Source organism: Phascolarctos cinereus, unplaced genomic scaffold (genome assembly GCF_003287225.1).
Source record: "Phascolarctos cinereus isolate Bilbo 61053 unplaced genomic scaffold, phaCin_HiC Scaffold_5;HRSCAF=322, whole genome shotgun sequence".
Taxonomy (NCBI): domain Eukaryota; kingdom Metazoa; phylum Chordata; class Mammalia; order Diprotodontia; family Phascolarctidae; genus Phascolarctos; species Phascolarctos cinereus.
In genome coordinates, this window is record NW_027555958.1 from 194,767,052 (window position 1) to 194,785,396 (window position 18,345).

Sequence of the window (18,345 nt, forward strand, 5' to 3'; positions counted from 1 at the left end):
ACAGCATCAAAGGCAGCTGACCTTGGATTATGAAGGCAATAACCAATATTGGTCCCGGAAGAAAAAAAACATACTTCCCTCCTCTCGGCAGAAAGGAGTCAAATGTTACCTAGGCTATCATACATAATAATTTATTTTTTTCCTTCTACAAATGCATACACATATACACATATTTGCAGAGAGGCAACATATTGAAAAATAACTGTGGTACAACAAAAATCAATAAAACTTTTTTTTTAAATTTGCTAATCCAGCAATTTCCCATCAGCAGCAGCTCAGTTAAAATGGCTCAAACTGATCACAGATCTGGAGCTGGATGGAACCCCAGGCAACATCAGGTTTGCGAAGATTTTATATTTGCCATTCACATGGGGCAACCAGATGCTTCAGAATAGTAAACAAAATAAGCAAGTATATACATGTGTGTATATATATGCATATATACATATACATATATACACATACACACACATACACATACACACACAAGAGATAAGTAGAAAATCAAAGTATGACAAACTATGCCGAGCAAAAGCACTAAATGAAGGCAGGAGTTAAGAGGACAAGTGATCATCAAGAGAGACAATAATAATAAGAGTAATAATAATAGCTAATAGTTACATAGCTCTTTAACATTTGCAAAGAACTCTCTATATATTATTATCTAATTTGATTTTCACAACCCTGAGAGATAGGTGCCTCATTTTACAGATGAGGAAACTAAGGCCAAAGTTAAGTGACTTGCCCAGGATCATACAGCTAGTAAGTGTCTGTGGCAGGATCTGAACTTGGGTCTTTCTGACTCCAAGTTCAGCACTCTATCCATCTAGATACTAGAGAAAACTTCATAGAAGAGGCAGAACTTAAGCTAGACCTAGAAAAAAGAACAAAACTTAAACAAGTAAAAAAGAATAACAGTTTGTGAGGAAAGATGTGAATAAAGAGACAGAGTAAGGAATGTACACATTTGGGAAAAAATGAGATCAATTTGACTGAAACAAAGGCCTCATGTAAGAGAGCTCTGAAGAGAAGGTTGAAAAGGTAACAGAGGGCCCTGAATGTCAGGTTAATGAATGTTTTGCAAAAGAAGAGTGATAAGTATAGGGTAATTTTTTAGGAAAATTAATCTGACTTATAACGGAAGTGTCAAACATGCAGCCTATCACCTGCCTGAGTGAGGCCCAAACCAGATTAAAATGTAGTTGGGAAATACTTAACATAATAAATAAAAATGCAACAAAACATAGATGACATTAACATGTGGTTTTCTAAATTACATGGTTTAGTGCCCCCCCTTTTCTATTTTAGTTTGACACCAGGGGCACACAGATTTGACCTAAGCCCTCTGCCGGGGGTGCTTACAGTTCAGCAACTGGCTTAGCTGAGGCAGCTAGCAGGAACCCGTTTGGAGAATTATACAATATTGCACATCCCATAAGAGACAGAGCTGGCATATTGTGTGCCAGTGATTAAAGGGCAGGGAAATACAGGCCAGAGGAGAAAGTTGTGGGGCGGGGAAGGGAAAGGGAAGGTACCGTTGGCATTCCCACAAGGGACCCAAGTAGGGAGAAAAGCAAGCACGAGCTAGAAAACTTAGTTTGCATCAATGTGTCTGCAGAATGCCAAGATTCAAAAGCTGAGTTATGCAGAAAGTACAGTTGCCATGCAAGAGAATTAACTGTTTGTGTAAGTCAACCCCATTCTGATTCCACAAAGCTCTGGTCTTTTTACTAGGACGGTTTGCTTTCCCACACCCTGACCTTACACTTTAGTCATAGACCAGGTTTGCCACATCCTTTTGTGATTCAGTCTCCCTTAGGGGATCAAGGAAATTTAAACCCAGCCTTTGGTGATCACTCTCTCTCCTGAAATCCTATGGAACTTCTTGTCTATACTGGGCATTGAGTCACTTCACCTATACTGCTTTGTGTTGTTACTTACCCTTTCATGTATACGCCCCCGCTCCCTAACCAGACTAAACTATAAATTCAGTGACAGCGTGAAACTTTCATAAAATCTTCTTAAACTAGAATCATGGTTTTAGTGATCAATTAGTAGTGATTCTGCTAATCACTGGATTATCAGAATCTCTGCTAATGAGAAGGAACCTCAGTGGCTAGTTAGTACAACCCAACCACAAAAGTAATCTCCACTATAACACCCAAACAAATGATTATCTATTCTGTGCTTGAAGACCTTGTAGGGGCTGGAAGGGAGAGGAAGGAGAGAGGGAATTTACTACCTCTTAAAACAACCCGTTCCACTTCTGGGCAGCTCTCATTGTTAGGAAAATTTTCCCAACATCCAGCCTTGGAAATTTCTCCCCATTATTCCTGGTATGAGGGGGACAAACAGAACAAGTCTCACCTCATCCCTACTCCACAAAAGAGCGCCTCAAATATTTGAAGACAGCTATCATGTTCACCCTCTATCTTCTCTTCTCCATACTAAGTATTCCTTCAATTGAGGATCAGATGTCATTGACTTAAGGCCCTTCACCATTCTAGCTGCCCTGCTCTAGAAAACTCCTGAGCTTATCCATGTCTGTCTTAAACTGTGGTGCCCAGAACTAAAGGCAATACTCAAGATGAGATCTAACAGGGTAGAGTTCAGAGGGACAACCACCTCCCTAAATCCCAGGAGCTAGGCCCCTCTTATGTAGCCCAAGATCACATTGGTTTTGGGTTCTTTTCTTTTTTAGCTCCCACATCACACAGCCAATGTAGATGGAGCTTACAGTGGACTAAGATCCCCATATCTCTTTCAGACAAACAACTATCTATCCATGATACCATCATCTTATGTACAACAGTCAAGAAACGTCTGTTATTGAGAATGGTAAGACCTTTGAATTTTTCCAAGATCTGAGCCTATATGAAGGGGGCAGCAATGAAAATGAAAAGAAAGGAAAAGAGGGATGGAAGCAAAAGATATTATGTTTTACATTTACTAGAAAAATGATAGTCAAATGCAGTATCTCTTTACCTTTAATTTATTGTAACTATTTAGTAAAGCATTCCTTCATTCTTTCGTGGTCAGTAAAAAAATCTGTATCTATGAAATCACCACAAAACCATTGGTCCTAATATTTAGCAAAACAGCACAAATTCTAAGCAGGTAAACTATACATGGGCACAAAGGACAGTCAGGAACCACCCACCATGCTCCCATCAATAACAGTTGACTTGTGATTTTCTATACCCAATTCCCATGCCTGTTACATATTATACTGGTGGTCAGGAATAATCCTCACGGGCAGACAGTCACTCCGCTAAATATTTTCCATCTACAATAGCCATGATTTTATGAGATTATTAAGAACTGAATATCAGGCACAAAGGTTAAAGATGGAATCATGACATAATGAAAGAAATGCTGGATGTAGAGTCAGGAGTTCTTGGTTTGAATCCTCCCTTAGATGCTTATTAGCTATATAGCCACATACAAATCATTTATCTTCCAAGAGACTCAATTTCCTCATCCGAAATACAGGATCAACAATAAACCACCTGCCTTAAAGGACTCTTGTGAAGAATACACTCTGAAAATTTAAAACATTGTATATAAATATGAATTATTATTATCACTAACTATAGTTACAGAATATAATATAGTATGTAATCATGTTTAAATAATAATGGATTAACACACAGGTACAAACTAATTTGTTTATTTTAGCTAGAAAAATTTCAAGTATGTAATTAAAGAATTCCAGCTAGTCTGCGCCACTTACTACTAATCCCTGACCAAACTCTCCAAAGTCTGGCTCACTCTGCTTCCATAACCTTCCTAACCTGCTCTACACACCCGAAATTTCTACACAAACCCCTTATTCTTCATTTTATTCCAACATCAGTACCAAAGAGATTCTACAACTCCAATGGAATTCTCACCCTTCTGAGTTTGTACAAAAAGAACGTGATTTTTTTTTTGCTCAACTATTCACTTCAATATACATTTAAAGCCTAGTGTATGAAAAGCACCTACTAGGCACTGAGGGATATAAAGCATTTATACAGGGTGTTCTAAAAGTCTTAGGGAAATTTGAAACTTTGGTCTTTCAAAACATCACTTATAGGACATGGTTCCAACCCTCATCCCTTAAATAAACTATAAGCAACATAAAACCCACAGTCACACAAATGCATATGGACACACACAGAGATAACTGTAACAAGCAATAATACATGATAAGTGCAAATACTGCTGCACTTATTCACCTCTGAAATCCTGAAATGTATTAGCTTCATGGCTGTGAGCTTTGATCATTGCAGGAACCCACGTAGACAACAACATAAGTGTCAAATAAAGTGATCTGGTTCATCAAACAAGAATAAATAAATGAAATGTTTATCTCTCAAGATCTTTTATCATCTATTTTACCAAAATTCTAGAGTTGAAATTTAATTAATTTGTATTAACCATTCTTTTCTAAACAGATTTTTGGGAACATCCTTTTTCTTTCTTTCTTTTTTTGTAATTACAATCTTAATCCTGATTTCTTACCTTATTCTTAAAGACAAGTTGGACAGGAACTTTCAGGACATCGTTTATAATTTCCCCACTGTCTCCAACATAGTACACAATTATACAGGCTTTTGGAGCCCAGGAATTTTCTGGTGTTAAAGAAAAAGTTGAAGAGTTCTTTTTGCCCACTGCAACCAGCTGACTTCGGGATATCACCTGAAAAAAAATACAATTTATTTTATGATAAAGCTGACACTGTGAGCTGCAATAATTATGTCTTCTACATTTACCATAATTTCAAGTTCAGACACATATATTTGACTTCAATCAGTCTCACAACTCTTCCAGAATCAAATATACATTGGTGAATATCCTGTGTTAACATACTCATCTGGGTTAGAATTTATTTACATTCAACATTACAAAAATATAAGATACCTCTAATTAAAAATATTAAGAACTTAAGAAATTGAGGGGGGAGGGGTTAATTTAGTCTGGTGAAGTAGAAGAGGCAAACTCCCATTTGTGTGGATCAGCTTTTCACAAGTGAAATGGTGGAAATAAAAAAAAAACCTTAATATTAGAACACAAATTTGGAATGGAGGGCATGAGAGAGGAGGAAGTGAAACATTAAAGTATTAAAATGGAACTGGCTGAAATTTTTAGAGTTTCAGCTCCACAACTGGAGACATGTAGTTCTTTTTAAGGGAATTTGGTGCTGTGGAAGGAGCTACAGATTCAGGGTTTAAGGTCCCGTGTCTGAATCCCACCTCCACTATCACAAGCTGTAGAACCATATATTCACAATTAGGTACAATTATAAACTACAATGTGTGGCTTTGGGCAAATCATTTTTAACAAATCTGGCCCACAGATTTCTCATTTATCAAACAAAAGTAAAGGGCTTTGCAAATCTTAAAGAAATATATAAATGCTAGCTATTATTAACCCTGTGATTCTTGAATTTATTTGTTGAGTGATGGAGCCAGTCCCTGGAGACCACAGAGCAGCAGTATAAAAGAATATTTTGATGGTAATGTATGAAGGACAGTCTGGAGGAGAATGATGTTGAAAGAAACACAGTAATAATGGTATAAGTATACAGTAATATGTCAAATTATATATAATATATTTTAAATTGCAGAATTACCATATAACTTAGCTCCTTCATTGGCTTGTTGCTAGTGACAATCAGTTCAAAAGGTGAGCCAGCCTAGAAAAACAATATTCTCATTAACATACAAGAATCACTAACAAGACAGATGTGCTAATTATATTATCAATTATCACATGAATACACATTACCTTTACATTTTCACTTCCTGTTTTTAACTGGATATATGTCATACTAGGAGATCTAAACATGCCATGAATTGATAAGCTATTCACACTATCAAGAAAAGAAGCCTGAAACAAACAAAAAAAAAGAACTTTAATTTAAACTATTTTAATACTTTTATATTAATTCTTGACAATTAATGAGAATGAAACATACATAAAACACTGAATAGTCCATCCCTTTCAAAATGAAGTAGACTTTATTTTTTAAAGCAGGTAAAATGTGTGCCATTAATACTAGATATTCACAATTAGGTACAATTATAAACTATAAGAATACTATACTTCAATGCTTCAAAAGATGGTTCTTCATTGATGTAGGAGTTGCCCTCCACCAATACTAGCTTTCAACTATTTCAATACCCATGTTTTATTGTGACCCAAAAAGATTCATCATGCCAGACTTCTAATGATAGATTTCTATGTACTTAGCCAGGCCGATCCCTGGATAAGAGACATTATTAATAGTTAATAAGAGTCCATCACTAGGCCAATAACCAAAGTTAGCCCTTTGAGAAATGAGGGTCACTTCCACAACACAAGATGCTGAAATCTGTCTATGTAAGTGTCAATAAAATAATTACTGTTGAAACACATTTCCATAGTGTCTAGTTTGTATAACCCTGTCCATAATGCATATAAGGGTATGTTTGCTAATTAGGATTTTTGTAACTGAAAATAATTATCCACTATCCTTCACCTTATAAAAGAGATTGTATCACTTGCCAGAGAATGGTTATAGCAAACAGAGCTATCCATATGTAAACTGATAAGATGAGGCTGTTTCTCCCTAATATTAAAATCCTGAACTTCATAATCATCATCATCAAGCATTTATTAAATGTTTACAGTCAGGCACTGTACCACACTCTGGGAATACAAAAAGGCTCATTTCCTCCCCTCAAGGAGCTCACATCCTAATGGGAGAGGCAAGAGACAAACAACTACGTACCCTCAAGATACATACAGGGTAAACAAAAGGAAGTCTCGGAAGAAAGGCGCTACTAACATTAAAGAGGACCAGAAAAAGAGCACAGGGTCCAGAGATGGGGTGTTATGGGTCAGGAAGAGCAAGAAAGCAAATGAAGCTGAATCAGTGCATGGAAGGAAATAAAGTGTAAGAAGATTGAAAAGGTAGGAAGATGCCCTACTCCATCCATTCCCCCCCCCAGTCAGCATTCATATGCAGGAATCCAAGGGAAAGGCATAACGGCTCTATTCTGGTTGGTTTCCCTGCCACAAGTTTCACCATCCTCCACTCGGTCCAAGTGATCTTCCTAAAATGCAGGTCTTACCATGTCAAATCCCTCCCCCCACAATAAAATCCAGTGTTTCCCTATCATGTCTAGGATCAAATATAAAATTCTCTATTTGGCCTTTAAAGTCTTTCACAACTGACTTCAGCCTTAAAATATTGCTGATCCCTCAATGATAGCTGTTTTTACCTTTACTTTGTATGCCAAAGTTTTACATAGTACCTAACACATAATAAACACTTAATAAATGTTTGTTGGTTGATTGACTAATTTAATATTTCTCTCTTAAAGACCAGCTTAACTCCAAATTACCCTGGCTCTGATTGATTGGCCAACAATAGGTTCCCAAGCCAAGTCCTACTTGATCATTGTTTGGGCCCTTGGCTCAGAATGAAAGTAAATAGCAATTGTTTCTGTTTTGGCCAGAAACCCTAAGGGACTTCCCCTCCCAGATTGATTTTTTTTTAAAGAGGCCATTCTTTGCTTCATTTCTTATTAAGCCTTAGTCATTGAATAACTGAATTGAGTATTAAAGACCTAAGATTGAAAAGGGCAAGGGCCCCCCCTGCATCCAAGGCCATCTGCAGTCATCCTGATCTATATCTGGCCACTGGACCCAGATAGCTCCAGAGGAGAAAGTGAGGCTGACTTTTTTGCACAGCCCTGCCTCACTTAAATCCAATTCACTCACATGCCATGACATCCCCTTCCTAATGTCATGGTCCTCTTCAAAAAGAAGTACAAACAGCAAGCATATAGCCTGCATTTGAACTAAAATGTCTGATTTGTTATCCCCATAAATAACATTCCATCTCTCTCCTCCCTGCCTATGCTCATGTACACAAGGCCTGGAATGCTTTCCCTCCTCATCTCCACCTCTTGGAATTCCTAGATCCCTTCAAGGCTCAACTCAAGCATCACCTCCTAGCTGAGGCTTCCCTGATTTTACCTCCAGTTATTACTGCCCTCCAAAATTATTTTATGTTTACTTTAAATATTTTATAATTACTTTTGCTGTCCCCATACCTACCTCACAACAAAATGCAAACTCCTTGAGGGCAGGGACTGTTTCGTTTTTGTCTTTGTATGTCCAGCATCTAGCACCATGCCTACCATGCAGTAAGTGCTTAATAAATGTGGGATGGATAGAATTAGGATTTTAAGGGAGAAAAGAAACTAATACCTCTAAGGAATTAGAAGAGTAATAATTGTTAGGATAATATCCCATCGGAAACCACCATAGAGAAGACAGGCTAGAAAAAAAGGAGGGAGTCATCAAAAATAACACCCTTCCCTCCCAGCCCACAAAGGGGTAAGCAAGAAAAGAGTCAGTCACTGTCTCTACTTCTGTGTGCTCATCACTTGATCTATCAATGAAAGAAGTATAAGGAAAGAAGCCAGATGTGCCACACATCACAAAAGGCCATATTTCACAACTCTGCCCCAGCTCTGTGGTACAATATATGGCAACCAAGAGAGACCAGTCTGGGCCAGAAAAAATGGCCAAGAGACTCCAGGCAAAACCACTGAAGATTTTCAGATGGAGAGGATAACAAGTGTGTGTGAAAACAGAAAACCATCTCTATTTTCCTTTCTTCTCTTTTATAAGTAACTCATTTCTAGTGTAACCTAAACTCATACCCAGCTTCTACAAAATTCTGATCACAAAAGACAGGGTATCTGCTTAAATGCTTACTTGTTTTCTTGCCTATCGTAGCTTCTTAGATTATTGCATCTTAAAATGTTCTTCTAAAAATGGTTTTCAAGTACCTTTACCAGAACTGTCTTGATCTAATCATTGTGAATTCTCATAAAAAATACTTTTCCCACTATTGTTTATGGTCAAATACCTTTATTCTCTAAGCATTTTAAGCCCTGACTGGTTGTTGCCTTCATTATTGGTGTTTACACAAGGCAATGGAAATCCTGTCCCCAAGTTACAGTCATAATAGCATTTTCTTAAGAGTAGAATGGACACAAACAGCACCTTCACTTGCAGTTGACTGGTATTAACCAGGATTGGGAATTCAAGATGAAAGATCCCATTTTCTGGAACAGTATAATTTAGGACCCGGACAGTTTCTCTTTCCTGATCTTCGTTGTTCCATTTGTCCCAATAATTAGTATAATTTGTCTGCGTTATGGTGAAGGTTACATTATTTCCTATTTCTTCAGGAGTCAGCCAAACATTGTCAGAACGAGTTATCTTCACCTAGTTGACAGAAAGGAACACAAAGCAAAAGATATCACAAGAGAAGAAGAGGAATTATTTAATTTGAATCTGGAATTATCTGAAAAGGAATTATTTCCTTTGAATCTGGCTTCCACCCTTCATCACTCTCTTGAAACAGAGCTATTGGATATTACCACTAGTTTAATGGCCAAATACAGTTGTCTTTTTCACAGTCCTCATTCTCCTTCCTTTAAACTTTTAAAACTCTCTTCGCTTGATGTCTGTAACCCTGCACCATCCTTGTTCTACTACTGCTACTCCACTTGCTTCTCCTCTCTCCTTACTGCATTTTCTTCCTTCTAACCCCAAAACGTAGGAATTGCCCAAAACTTTGTCCTCAGCCTTCTTTTCTCTCTCTCCATTCTCTCTCTCTCCCTTGAAGACGTTTATCTACTCCCACCACTTCAAATGTCACTTCTTTGTGGAATGATTCTGCCAGTTTTGCTCTCCATCCCTCATACCTTTCTCAAGTTCCTTCCTTGAAGAAAATGAATTTCCATTTAGAGGCACCAAATTCAAAATGTCTAAAATTTGTCTTCTCCTCCAAATCAGTTGTTCCTCCTAATTGTCCTAATTGTTAGTGGTATCACAATTCTCCAAGTCATTTGGTTTCAAAATTCATCATAGACTGCTCCTCTTCTCTTGTCCTTCCCTTCCTCCAATATCATAAAAGGGCATGTGTTCTGTTTATTTTTTCTTCCAAATGTCTTATAACTGTCTCCTCCCTTCCATTGTCTCTTCTATCACCCAAGTTCATGCCATTTATTACCACATTCCTGAATCCCAACCAGTATTCCTACTTCCAGGCTATCTGTGTGTGAGAGAACTGTAGGAACTGTGAAAATCAAACTGACTCTATCTTGTAAAACTGACTCCATTTTGAGACCTAAGTTTCACTTTCCTGTAAATTCCATCTGCTCCTTAATTGAGGGACTTGAATGACATTCTATTTTACAAATCCACCTTGCAAAGTCCACTGGCTCACCCTCCCCATTCCCAACTCTCAAAACTCACTCATCCCCTCTCAACTCGGAAAGCCCCTAATCTTTCCTCCAATTAGAAATCAGATTACATAATCTTGTGTCCTGGTATATATCCTGTTAATTGTTTTCTTTTAATGCAAAAAATCTCTCTCCTCTTGTATTCAGGGTGCAGTACCAAGCTCAGGAGGCTTGGTCTCGATTTGTTATGCAATTTGGCATGCATTGCTTAATAAACTGATATGCTAGAAAACTCAAACCTTTGTTTCCTTACTAATTCAGATTTCACCCATCACGGTGACCCTGGGCAAGTCCCTTAATCTCTCTCAGCCTCAGTTTCTTCGACTGTAAAATGGGGAAAATAACAGCACCTATCTTACAGGATTGCTGTGAGGATCAAATGAGATACTATTTGTAAACAGCACAGGGCCTGGCTCATAGTACATGCTATATAAATATGTATTTTCTTCTCCCTTCTCAGCTTCTCTGTTTCCACTGTTTCTTGCACTTTTCCAGCCAGTTAATATTCTCAAAGCATATTTCTTTCATTTTTGTTACTGTAATGTTCATAAACTTCTGATAACTCTCTACTGCCTACTGAATAAAATCTGAACTTCTGAATTTAGAATTCTGGGTCTTGTTGGGAACAATTTGTTCCCGGCTTTTCCAGCCATGTCTCCCATTGCCCCCATATACAGGTGCTACACTTTGGGCCAACCAATTCTTAACTTTTTTTGTGTCATGGGCCCTTTCAGCAGTTTAAAGAAACCTAAAGACACCTTCTTTGAATAATGTTTTTAAATAATTGAAGGAAATGCTAAGTTTCAGTTAGAGGTTAATGAAAATAAAGATGTGGTTTTTTTTCCCCATCCAAGTTCACAAACCCTCTAAAATCTATCCATGGACCCAGAGGTCTATAGATCACAGGTTAAGAATCCCTACCTCATACCTGCCTAATAAAATGCTATTCATCTTTCAGGATAAATTTGAGGTGTGATCTCCTCCATGAAGCCTCCTTTGACCACCCTACAGTGATTTCTCCTCCCTCTAAGAGGTAATATTAGAATATCATTTATTATTCATATCATTTATTTGATACTTACCATTGTTGGCCTTGTATCTTTACTACTTATTACTTGTTGATTACCACTTGTAATCTTTTAAATTATGCAATGTTATCTGCCCAACTAAAATGTAAGTACTTAGGGGACAAGATCAGTGTGTGATGCTTCACTCATAGCACCTAGCATGGTACCAAACACAAGATAAGTGTTTAATAGAAGGTGCTATGGAAGTTGATTGCCAAGTGTATGCAAGTACTATGTTCTCTCAAAGATCGATACAGTTTAGTTACTTATATTTGGATGCCCAATGCTAAAAAATTCACAAACTATCTTCATGTCACAATTGATAGACATGTTCAGATGCAGCCAGAATTAACTCCTTTTTATAAACAACATACTGGTATTGAAAAAAAAACTGCCCGTATAATTCCTAATCTCTACAATAATAAGGGTTCAATTTGATAATCTAAATCTAACAAAGTAATTTGCTAATGTTGTTCAATCATGTCTAACTCTTTGTGATCCCATTTGGGGGGTTTTTGGCAAAAGATGCTGGAGTGGTTTGCCATTTCCTTCTCCAGCTCATTTTACAGATGAGGAAACTGTATTAAATGACTTGTCCTAGTTCACACAGCTAGTATCTAAGGCAGATTTGTACTCAGGAAGATGAGTTCCTGACTCCAGGCCTGGCAGTTTATCCACTGCACCACCTAGCTGCCCCCAATTTGCTGATATCTACATAAAATGTTTCCTTTCTTTGAAGACTCTCCCAACTCCCCATGAAAGCTAGTGTACAGACTTTGGGAAAAACAAGCCCATATTTCTCTTTCTGGCTTTAACCTAAATATTAGACAATTGGTGAATATGATACTTCTAATTCTATTTCATTTCAAGAGTTCTAGACTTAGATTCAAAAGGTCTGAGTTAAAGTCCCAGCTCCACTACATATTGTATATCTTTGGAAAAGTCTTAGCTTCTTTAATCCTCAGTTTTCTAAAAATTGCACCTAAGACTTGTACTCCCTACCTTTTAGGGTTGCTATGTGAATCAAGTGAGATAATGTAATCATAGTATTTTATAACCATAGCATAATATATGTGAAACCATTATTTTAACTTACTGATTCGCACTTATAATTAAATATACCAACTTACAGTAACTGTGTAGTTGAGAGAAGGCTTCAAGACAGTAGCGTAGTCAAAAAATTCAATGGTGTAGTCATTTGCCTTGAAAAATACATTGGAACTTGCATTTCGGGAAATTCCTGTTTCAGAAATAATACCGTTTAGATAAAAAGAAATCATGTTTTTAACAATAGAGACTTCCTATTATACTTTCCCCAGGGCTCAACACCAACAAGTCAATCAGTAATTATTTCAGAAACTCATTTTCCTCAAGTCCTTTGGCACTAGAGCAGAAGGGTTAGTTCTGATCTCTCCTTCTCTCTTTCTTTCTCTCACATTATTAAAGTTATGTGTAATGTGCAAATAAAGCAAGTCTATTGTCCTCTACTAGGGGTCATAAAGAGAAGGGACTTTGGAAATATGAGATTCCTTACAATTCTAGATCTATGATCCAATATAATAACATCAGAAAAAGGCAAAAAGAAAAGGCATCACGAGCAAGGTGACATTTCAGGAGATGTTTAAACAAAGGCAAAGACCAAGCTTAGCCTGGGGAAAGGCAGGACATTCCTGCCACAGGCTGAAACCTGAAAGAATACCCCAAGTTTTCAGAGGTGGGCATGAGAAAAATTGTACTAACGACTAATCTCACATAACTGACTTACAGATTGAAGAGATAAGATAAAACATCCCAAGAATATCTTGTATTATTCTACATTTATATCTTTTACCCATACTAGAATATAAGTTCTGTGAGTGCAAGATGATATCTCATTTAACTTTTGTATCTTCCCTGAAACTACTACAATACTCTAAATTAGGTGCTTAATAAATATTGAATAAATGAAACAAATGAAAAGTTGTTGTTTTTTTTAAATTCTATGGAAACTAGTAAAATATCCAATATCACTGAACAGCAACTTCTACGTAGTGAATTAGAAGAAACAATAAGATAGCCTACAAATGTATTTGGCCTAAGAAATCTTACACAAGAAGCATCAAAAAATGGCTCAGTGATTTTAAATTGCTCTTCAGAAGACACCATAGTATCATTATGAAAAATCATTACTGTTAAAAAATGTACTACTATACCTGTAAGTGATTCTGTCACTACAGCAATAATTTCTACTGGCCCAGGAGAAGACCTATCACTGGGGTAATGTAGTTCCTCTGCATGATTCATGACGCTTTTCATCTCTAGACCACTAAAAGTGAAGTTTGCAGATCCATTTATCTGTGTGGGGGAAAAAAAAAAGAATGCATGCTTGTTCAATTGAGTTATTCAAATTCTAGAAATGAACCTCTAATTTAAATTCTAACCACACTAAAGTCATAACTGCTGCCTTCTCATTCCATTTCTCTTCATAAAAATATAAAATTCCGCTACATTCAATGACTAATTATGTAAATGAGGCAGAAAATGCTGGAACTTGGAGTCAGGAAGACCTGAGTTCAAGTCCCATGTCAGACATAGTCCAAGTTGTGCAAGCCTAGGCAAGTCACTGAAGCTCCCTCATCTATAAAAGGGGGATAATAATAGCACCTACTCACCAGATCGTTATGAGGACCAACTGTGATGACATATATAAAATGCTAATGCAAAACTTTGAAGTTTATATAAAAGCTTGCTATTAATATTGTAATGAAGGGTTGGTGAGCAACAATCAGTATGTTTTGCTAATGCAGCCCCCCATGTGGAAGAGGCTGGGGAGTCTGGTTCTAGAGAGGTATGATGTGTGATGAAATTGCCTTGAGGAAATATACTTAGACACTCTACACCTAGTTCTGGCTTGTTAGACTGAAGAGGAACCTTTTTGGTTGGCTGAATAACTGGGAATGGAGTTATCTTCAAAAGGCATTAGTCAGCCAGAGCTAGTCATCCTGATCTGACTCCTTCCTGCCTGTGGTTTAGTGAGAGAAGAGAGAATTCTCTAACACGACAAGCCATGGCCTTCCCCATTAGAGTCTTGGTTCTTAGCCTCAGCATCTATTCTTTCCTGTCTGAGTTGTTGTTCAGCCTTTGTTTTCAAAGACCAATGTTATCACTGTATAAGTGATGACTTGTTCAGGAATTAGATTTAAGTGAGGCAGAGTTGTGGAAGGCCTACAGCCTCGCTCTCTCTTTCAGAGTCATTGAAGTCCAATGGCAAGACAAAAATTAGGATGACTGGCTATGGCCCTGGATGCAGCAGATAATGGCATCTTCGATGCCTTGCCAAGCTCTAAGCACTCCACGGAGCTTGATTTAGCCCCTTTATGGCCATTGGAACACGTTGTTCTTGTCCACCCATTCCACAGAAGAAATCTTCACATGCTTGGGCACCCTCCTAACTCACCAATGGATATGAAGCCTTTTGGCTACCCTCAACCTAGGTTAGCCCATCTGCCCAGACAGCTACAACTGTATAAGCTTCAAAAAGTCAGGAGAACAAGCCATACTGAATAGAGTCTATGCTGGGTTTTGTAGTTAGCCAGTCACTCAAGGCCCTGAGGATAGACGAAGAGCCTCTGGGACCTACCCAGCTGTAGCTGCAATGAGGATTCATCCAGCAGCCATACCACATTTGGACATAAATAGGATAGGGCTATGCTAGAGAGAAACTTCATTAATTCTGATCCCACTCTTTCCAGAGACCAAGGTGGTATAGGAGACAGTGTGTCCTCAAAGTGTTGTACAGAAATGTTTGTATTTCTGTATGTGTTATATCTTCAAAGTAAATATCCATTTGTAAAAGCTAATTGAAAGAAATTAGTTAAAAAGAACTGGGAAGTTAAGCACTGTCAGTAAATAACAGAGGAACACACTGGAATGGAGGTTGGAGCTGCTAACATTAGGGAAAGACAATCCTGACTCCTCGGGGGTACCCCTACAATCTTGAGAAGACACTGAAAGCCTGCCTCCCCCTAACACAAAGCAAGGGTCACTAAATGTGGAGCCTCATATGCAATAAAGCATCAGAACTGTTTGAGTTTTGTAATCAGTTTCCTATGCTAACTCATTGAGATACCTTTACTTTTGGAATATCTACATTTAACGAATACAATGTTTTACAGCAAGTTCATTACTCAAGATTTTGTCATGGTTTATCATTTTGTTGTTGTTGTTCAGTCACTTCAGTTGAGTCCGACTCTTCATGGCCCCATTTGGGGTTGTCTCAGCAAAGATACTGGAGTAGGTTGCCATTTCCTTCTCCAGCTCATTTTACAGACGAGAAAACTGAGGCAAACAGGGTTAAGTGGTTTGCCCAGGGCCACACAGCTAGTAAGTTTCTGAGGCCAGAGTTGAACCCAGGTCTTCCTGACTCCAGGCTAGAAATTTTCAAATCACTTATCACCTTAAGAGATAGTAAAGGCTAGTAGATAAGAATGGTGGATTTGGAGTCAGGAAACCTAAGGTTCAAATCCTACCTCTGATATTTACTATGTTACCCACCTCTCTGGGTCTCAAATTCCACGTACAGAAATACTTGCAAAACCTATCTCCAAGGTTGTTTGTGATGCTAAAATGAGATACTGTACATAAAGTGTTCTGCTTAATAACCTAATGACTGCAATCATCATCATCATTATCATTATTAAACTTGGATTGGCCCAATAATTTATCTGTTTCTTAATGTAACGTTTAAATATTCAGTTCACATGACCTTCCTAATGCACAGATATGACTATGTCAGTCCCCCTATTCAATAAACTCCAGTGGCTCCACATCACCTCCATGACCAAATATGGAATCCTCTGCTCGGCATTCAAAATCCTGCTTAACTTGTCTCCCCCAATACACATATTTCCAGTCTTCTTATTCCTTACACTGCCCCTCACATACTCTTTGATCCAGTGACATTGACTTCCTCGATGTTCCTCAAACAAGACCCCCCATCTCCAGACTGCAGGCATTTTCAGTGGCTCTCCCCCACGACTGGACAGCCTTCTCTCTTCATTTCTGCCTCCTGCCTTCCTAGCTTCCATCAAGTCCCAAGTAAAATCCCAAATTGTACAGGAAGCCATTCCTGATTCCCCTTGATCCTTGTGCCTTCTCTCTGTTGATTATTCCCAATGTCTCTTCTACACAGCTTTTTTTGGTATATAGTTGTTTGTATGCTATCTCCCTTTCTTTGCATCCCTAGTGCTTATTAGCAAAGTGCCTGGTACAGCAATGTTTAATAAATATTTATTGACCGATTATATTTTCTATATTAGAAAAACCTCATGATTTCTTTATAAAAAATTCTTACCTCAAAATGTTTGGTAATAGTTTTCTTTATTCCCCAGATGGACAGAGGCACAAATATGAGTGTAACATCACCTTTAACTGGTTTTCCATATGTGTACCTGAAAAAAAGTAAACATGCCTTTTTCCATTTCAAATTGGATCGTGTTAAAATAATAGTCAAAAATGCCAGTTATGAACATTAAGCTTTGAACAGATTTTTTAAACTATCACCTAAAAATATCAAGATTATTGCAGTAATCAGCATCAGACTATCCTTGAGACATTCTAGAGATTTTTATACAAATTGACAGCAAGTCATTACTAAGCTTTTCAAAGAAACCTTGAATCAATTAATTCCAAATGGATCTATCACTATCAAATGTATCTATGCACTATCATTATCTGAATGGGTTAGAATAAAAATTGATATAGTGAGAAAAAAAGATAAGCATAGCTGATGCTGTTATCCCAGAAAAGGGTCCACACATAGCATTCCTCTAGCTTCACTTTCCCAAAGATTAAGGAATAAGATTAAAAATATCAATGAGAAGCTACATAGTGAGTTTCTCAATACCAAAAGCATGCAAAAAAGTTAGCCAGAAGCCCACAGGCAATAGAAAAGGAGACCACCAGCAAAGCCAGGACCAGCACAGGCAGACAAGCTAGTATCCTCCTACTGCTCTCAAAAAAGGCCAGAAAGAAATAAAGCTGTACATACAGAAATACTTGCAAAACCTATCTCAAAGGTTGTTTGTGATGCTAAAATGAGATACTGTATGTAAAGTGTTTTGTTTCATAAGCTAATGACTGCAATCATCATCATCATCATTATTATTAAACTTGGATCGGCCCAATAATTTATCTGTTTCTTAATGTAACATTTAAATATTCAGTGTACATGACCTTCCTAATGCAGAGGTCTGACTATGTCATCCCCCTTATTCAATAAACTCCAGTGGCTCCACATCATCTCCATGATCAATTCAATGAGAAGCTACATAGTGAGTTTCTCAATACCAAAAGCATGCAAAAAAGTTAGCCAGAAGCTCACAGGCAATAGAAAAGGAGGCCACCAGCAAAGCCAGGACCAGCACAGGCAGACAAGCTAGTATCCTCATATTGCTACCAAAAAAGGCCAGAAAGAAATAAGGCTGTAAGACTTTATGTCCAGAGATATTAGGGAGAAATCCCAAGGGTGTGACTCTTGGAAGACGAGAGTGGCAATGTCTACTATGGCACAATAATGTTCAGACTAGGATGTGCTAGGTCCAGGGACTCTGAGGTCCCGAGCACTCTGTGCCAAGATGCCCTAGAGGACCATAAAGATCCAGCACCCTGAAATTCAAAGATCCAGGAAGACTTAAGGAGGCAAAAAAATCAGCAAAGGAACCCAGGCAAAGATCAAGCAGAGAAGGAAAGGAAGGAAATACGCATTTATTAAGCACCTACTGGCATATAAGTGCTGAACACTTCACAATTATTACCTCATTTAATCCTCACAACAACCTTGGGATGTAGTTTACTATTATTATCCCCATTGGACAACTGAAGAAACTGAGGTAAATAGAGGTTAAGTAACCTGCCCAGTGTCCAAGACCAGATTTGATATCAAATCTTCCTGACTCCAGGCCTAACATTCTTTTTTTTTTTTTGCTTTTTTTGGGGGATGAGGT

The 18,345-nt window shown here is 37.8% G+C and overlaps 1 protein-coding gene across 1 annotated transcript in view; it reads right to left on the minus strand.

The window, feature by feature from the left end:
- Positions 1-18,345, minus strand: part of CD109 (CD109 molecule) — a 167,204-nt gene that overhangs the window by 60,917 nt on the left and 87,942 nt on the right. The window contains 7 exon segments of the mRNA XM_021000156.2: positions 4,507-4,683; positions 5,618-5,680; positions 5,773-5,874; positions 9,049-9,273; positions 12,493-12,602; positions 13,555-13,696; positions 16,695-16,791. Of these exon segments, the coding sequence (XP_020855815.1) occupies positions 4,507-4,683; positions 5,618-5,680; positions 5,773-5,874; positions 9,049-9,273; positions 12,493-12,602; positions 13,555-13,696; positions 16,695-16,791 (916 nt within the window).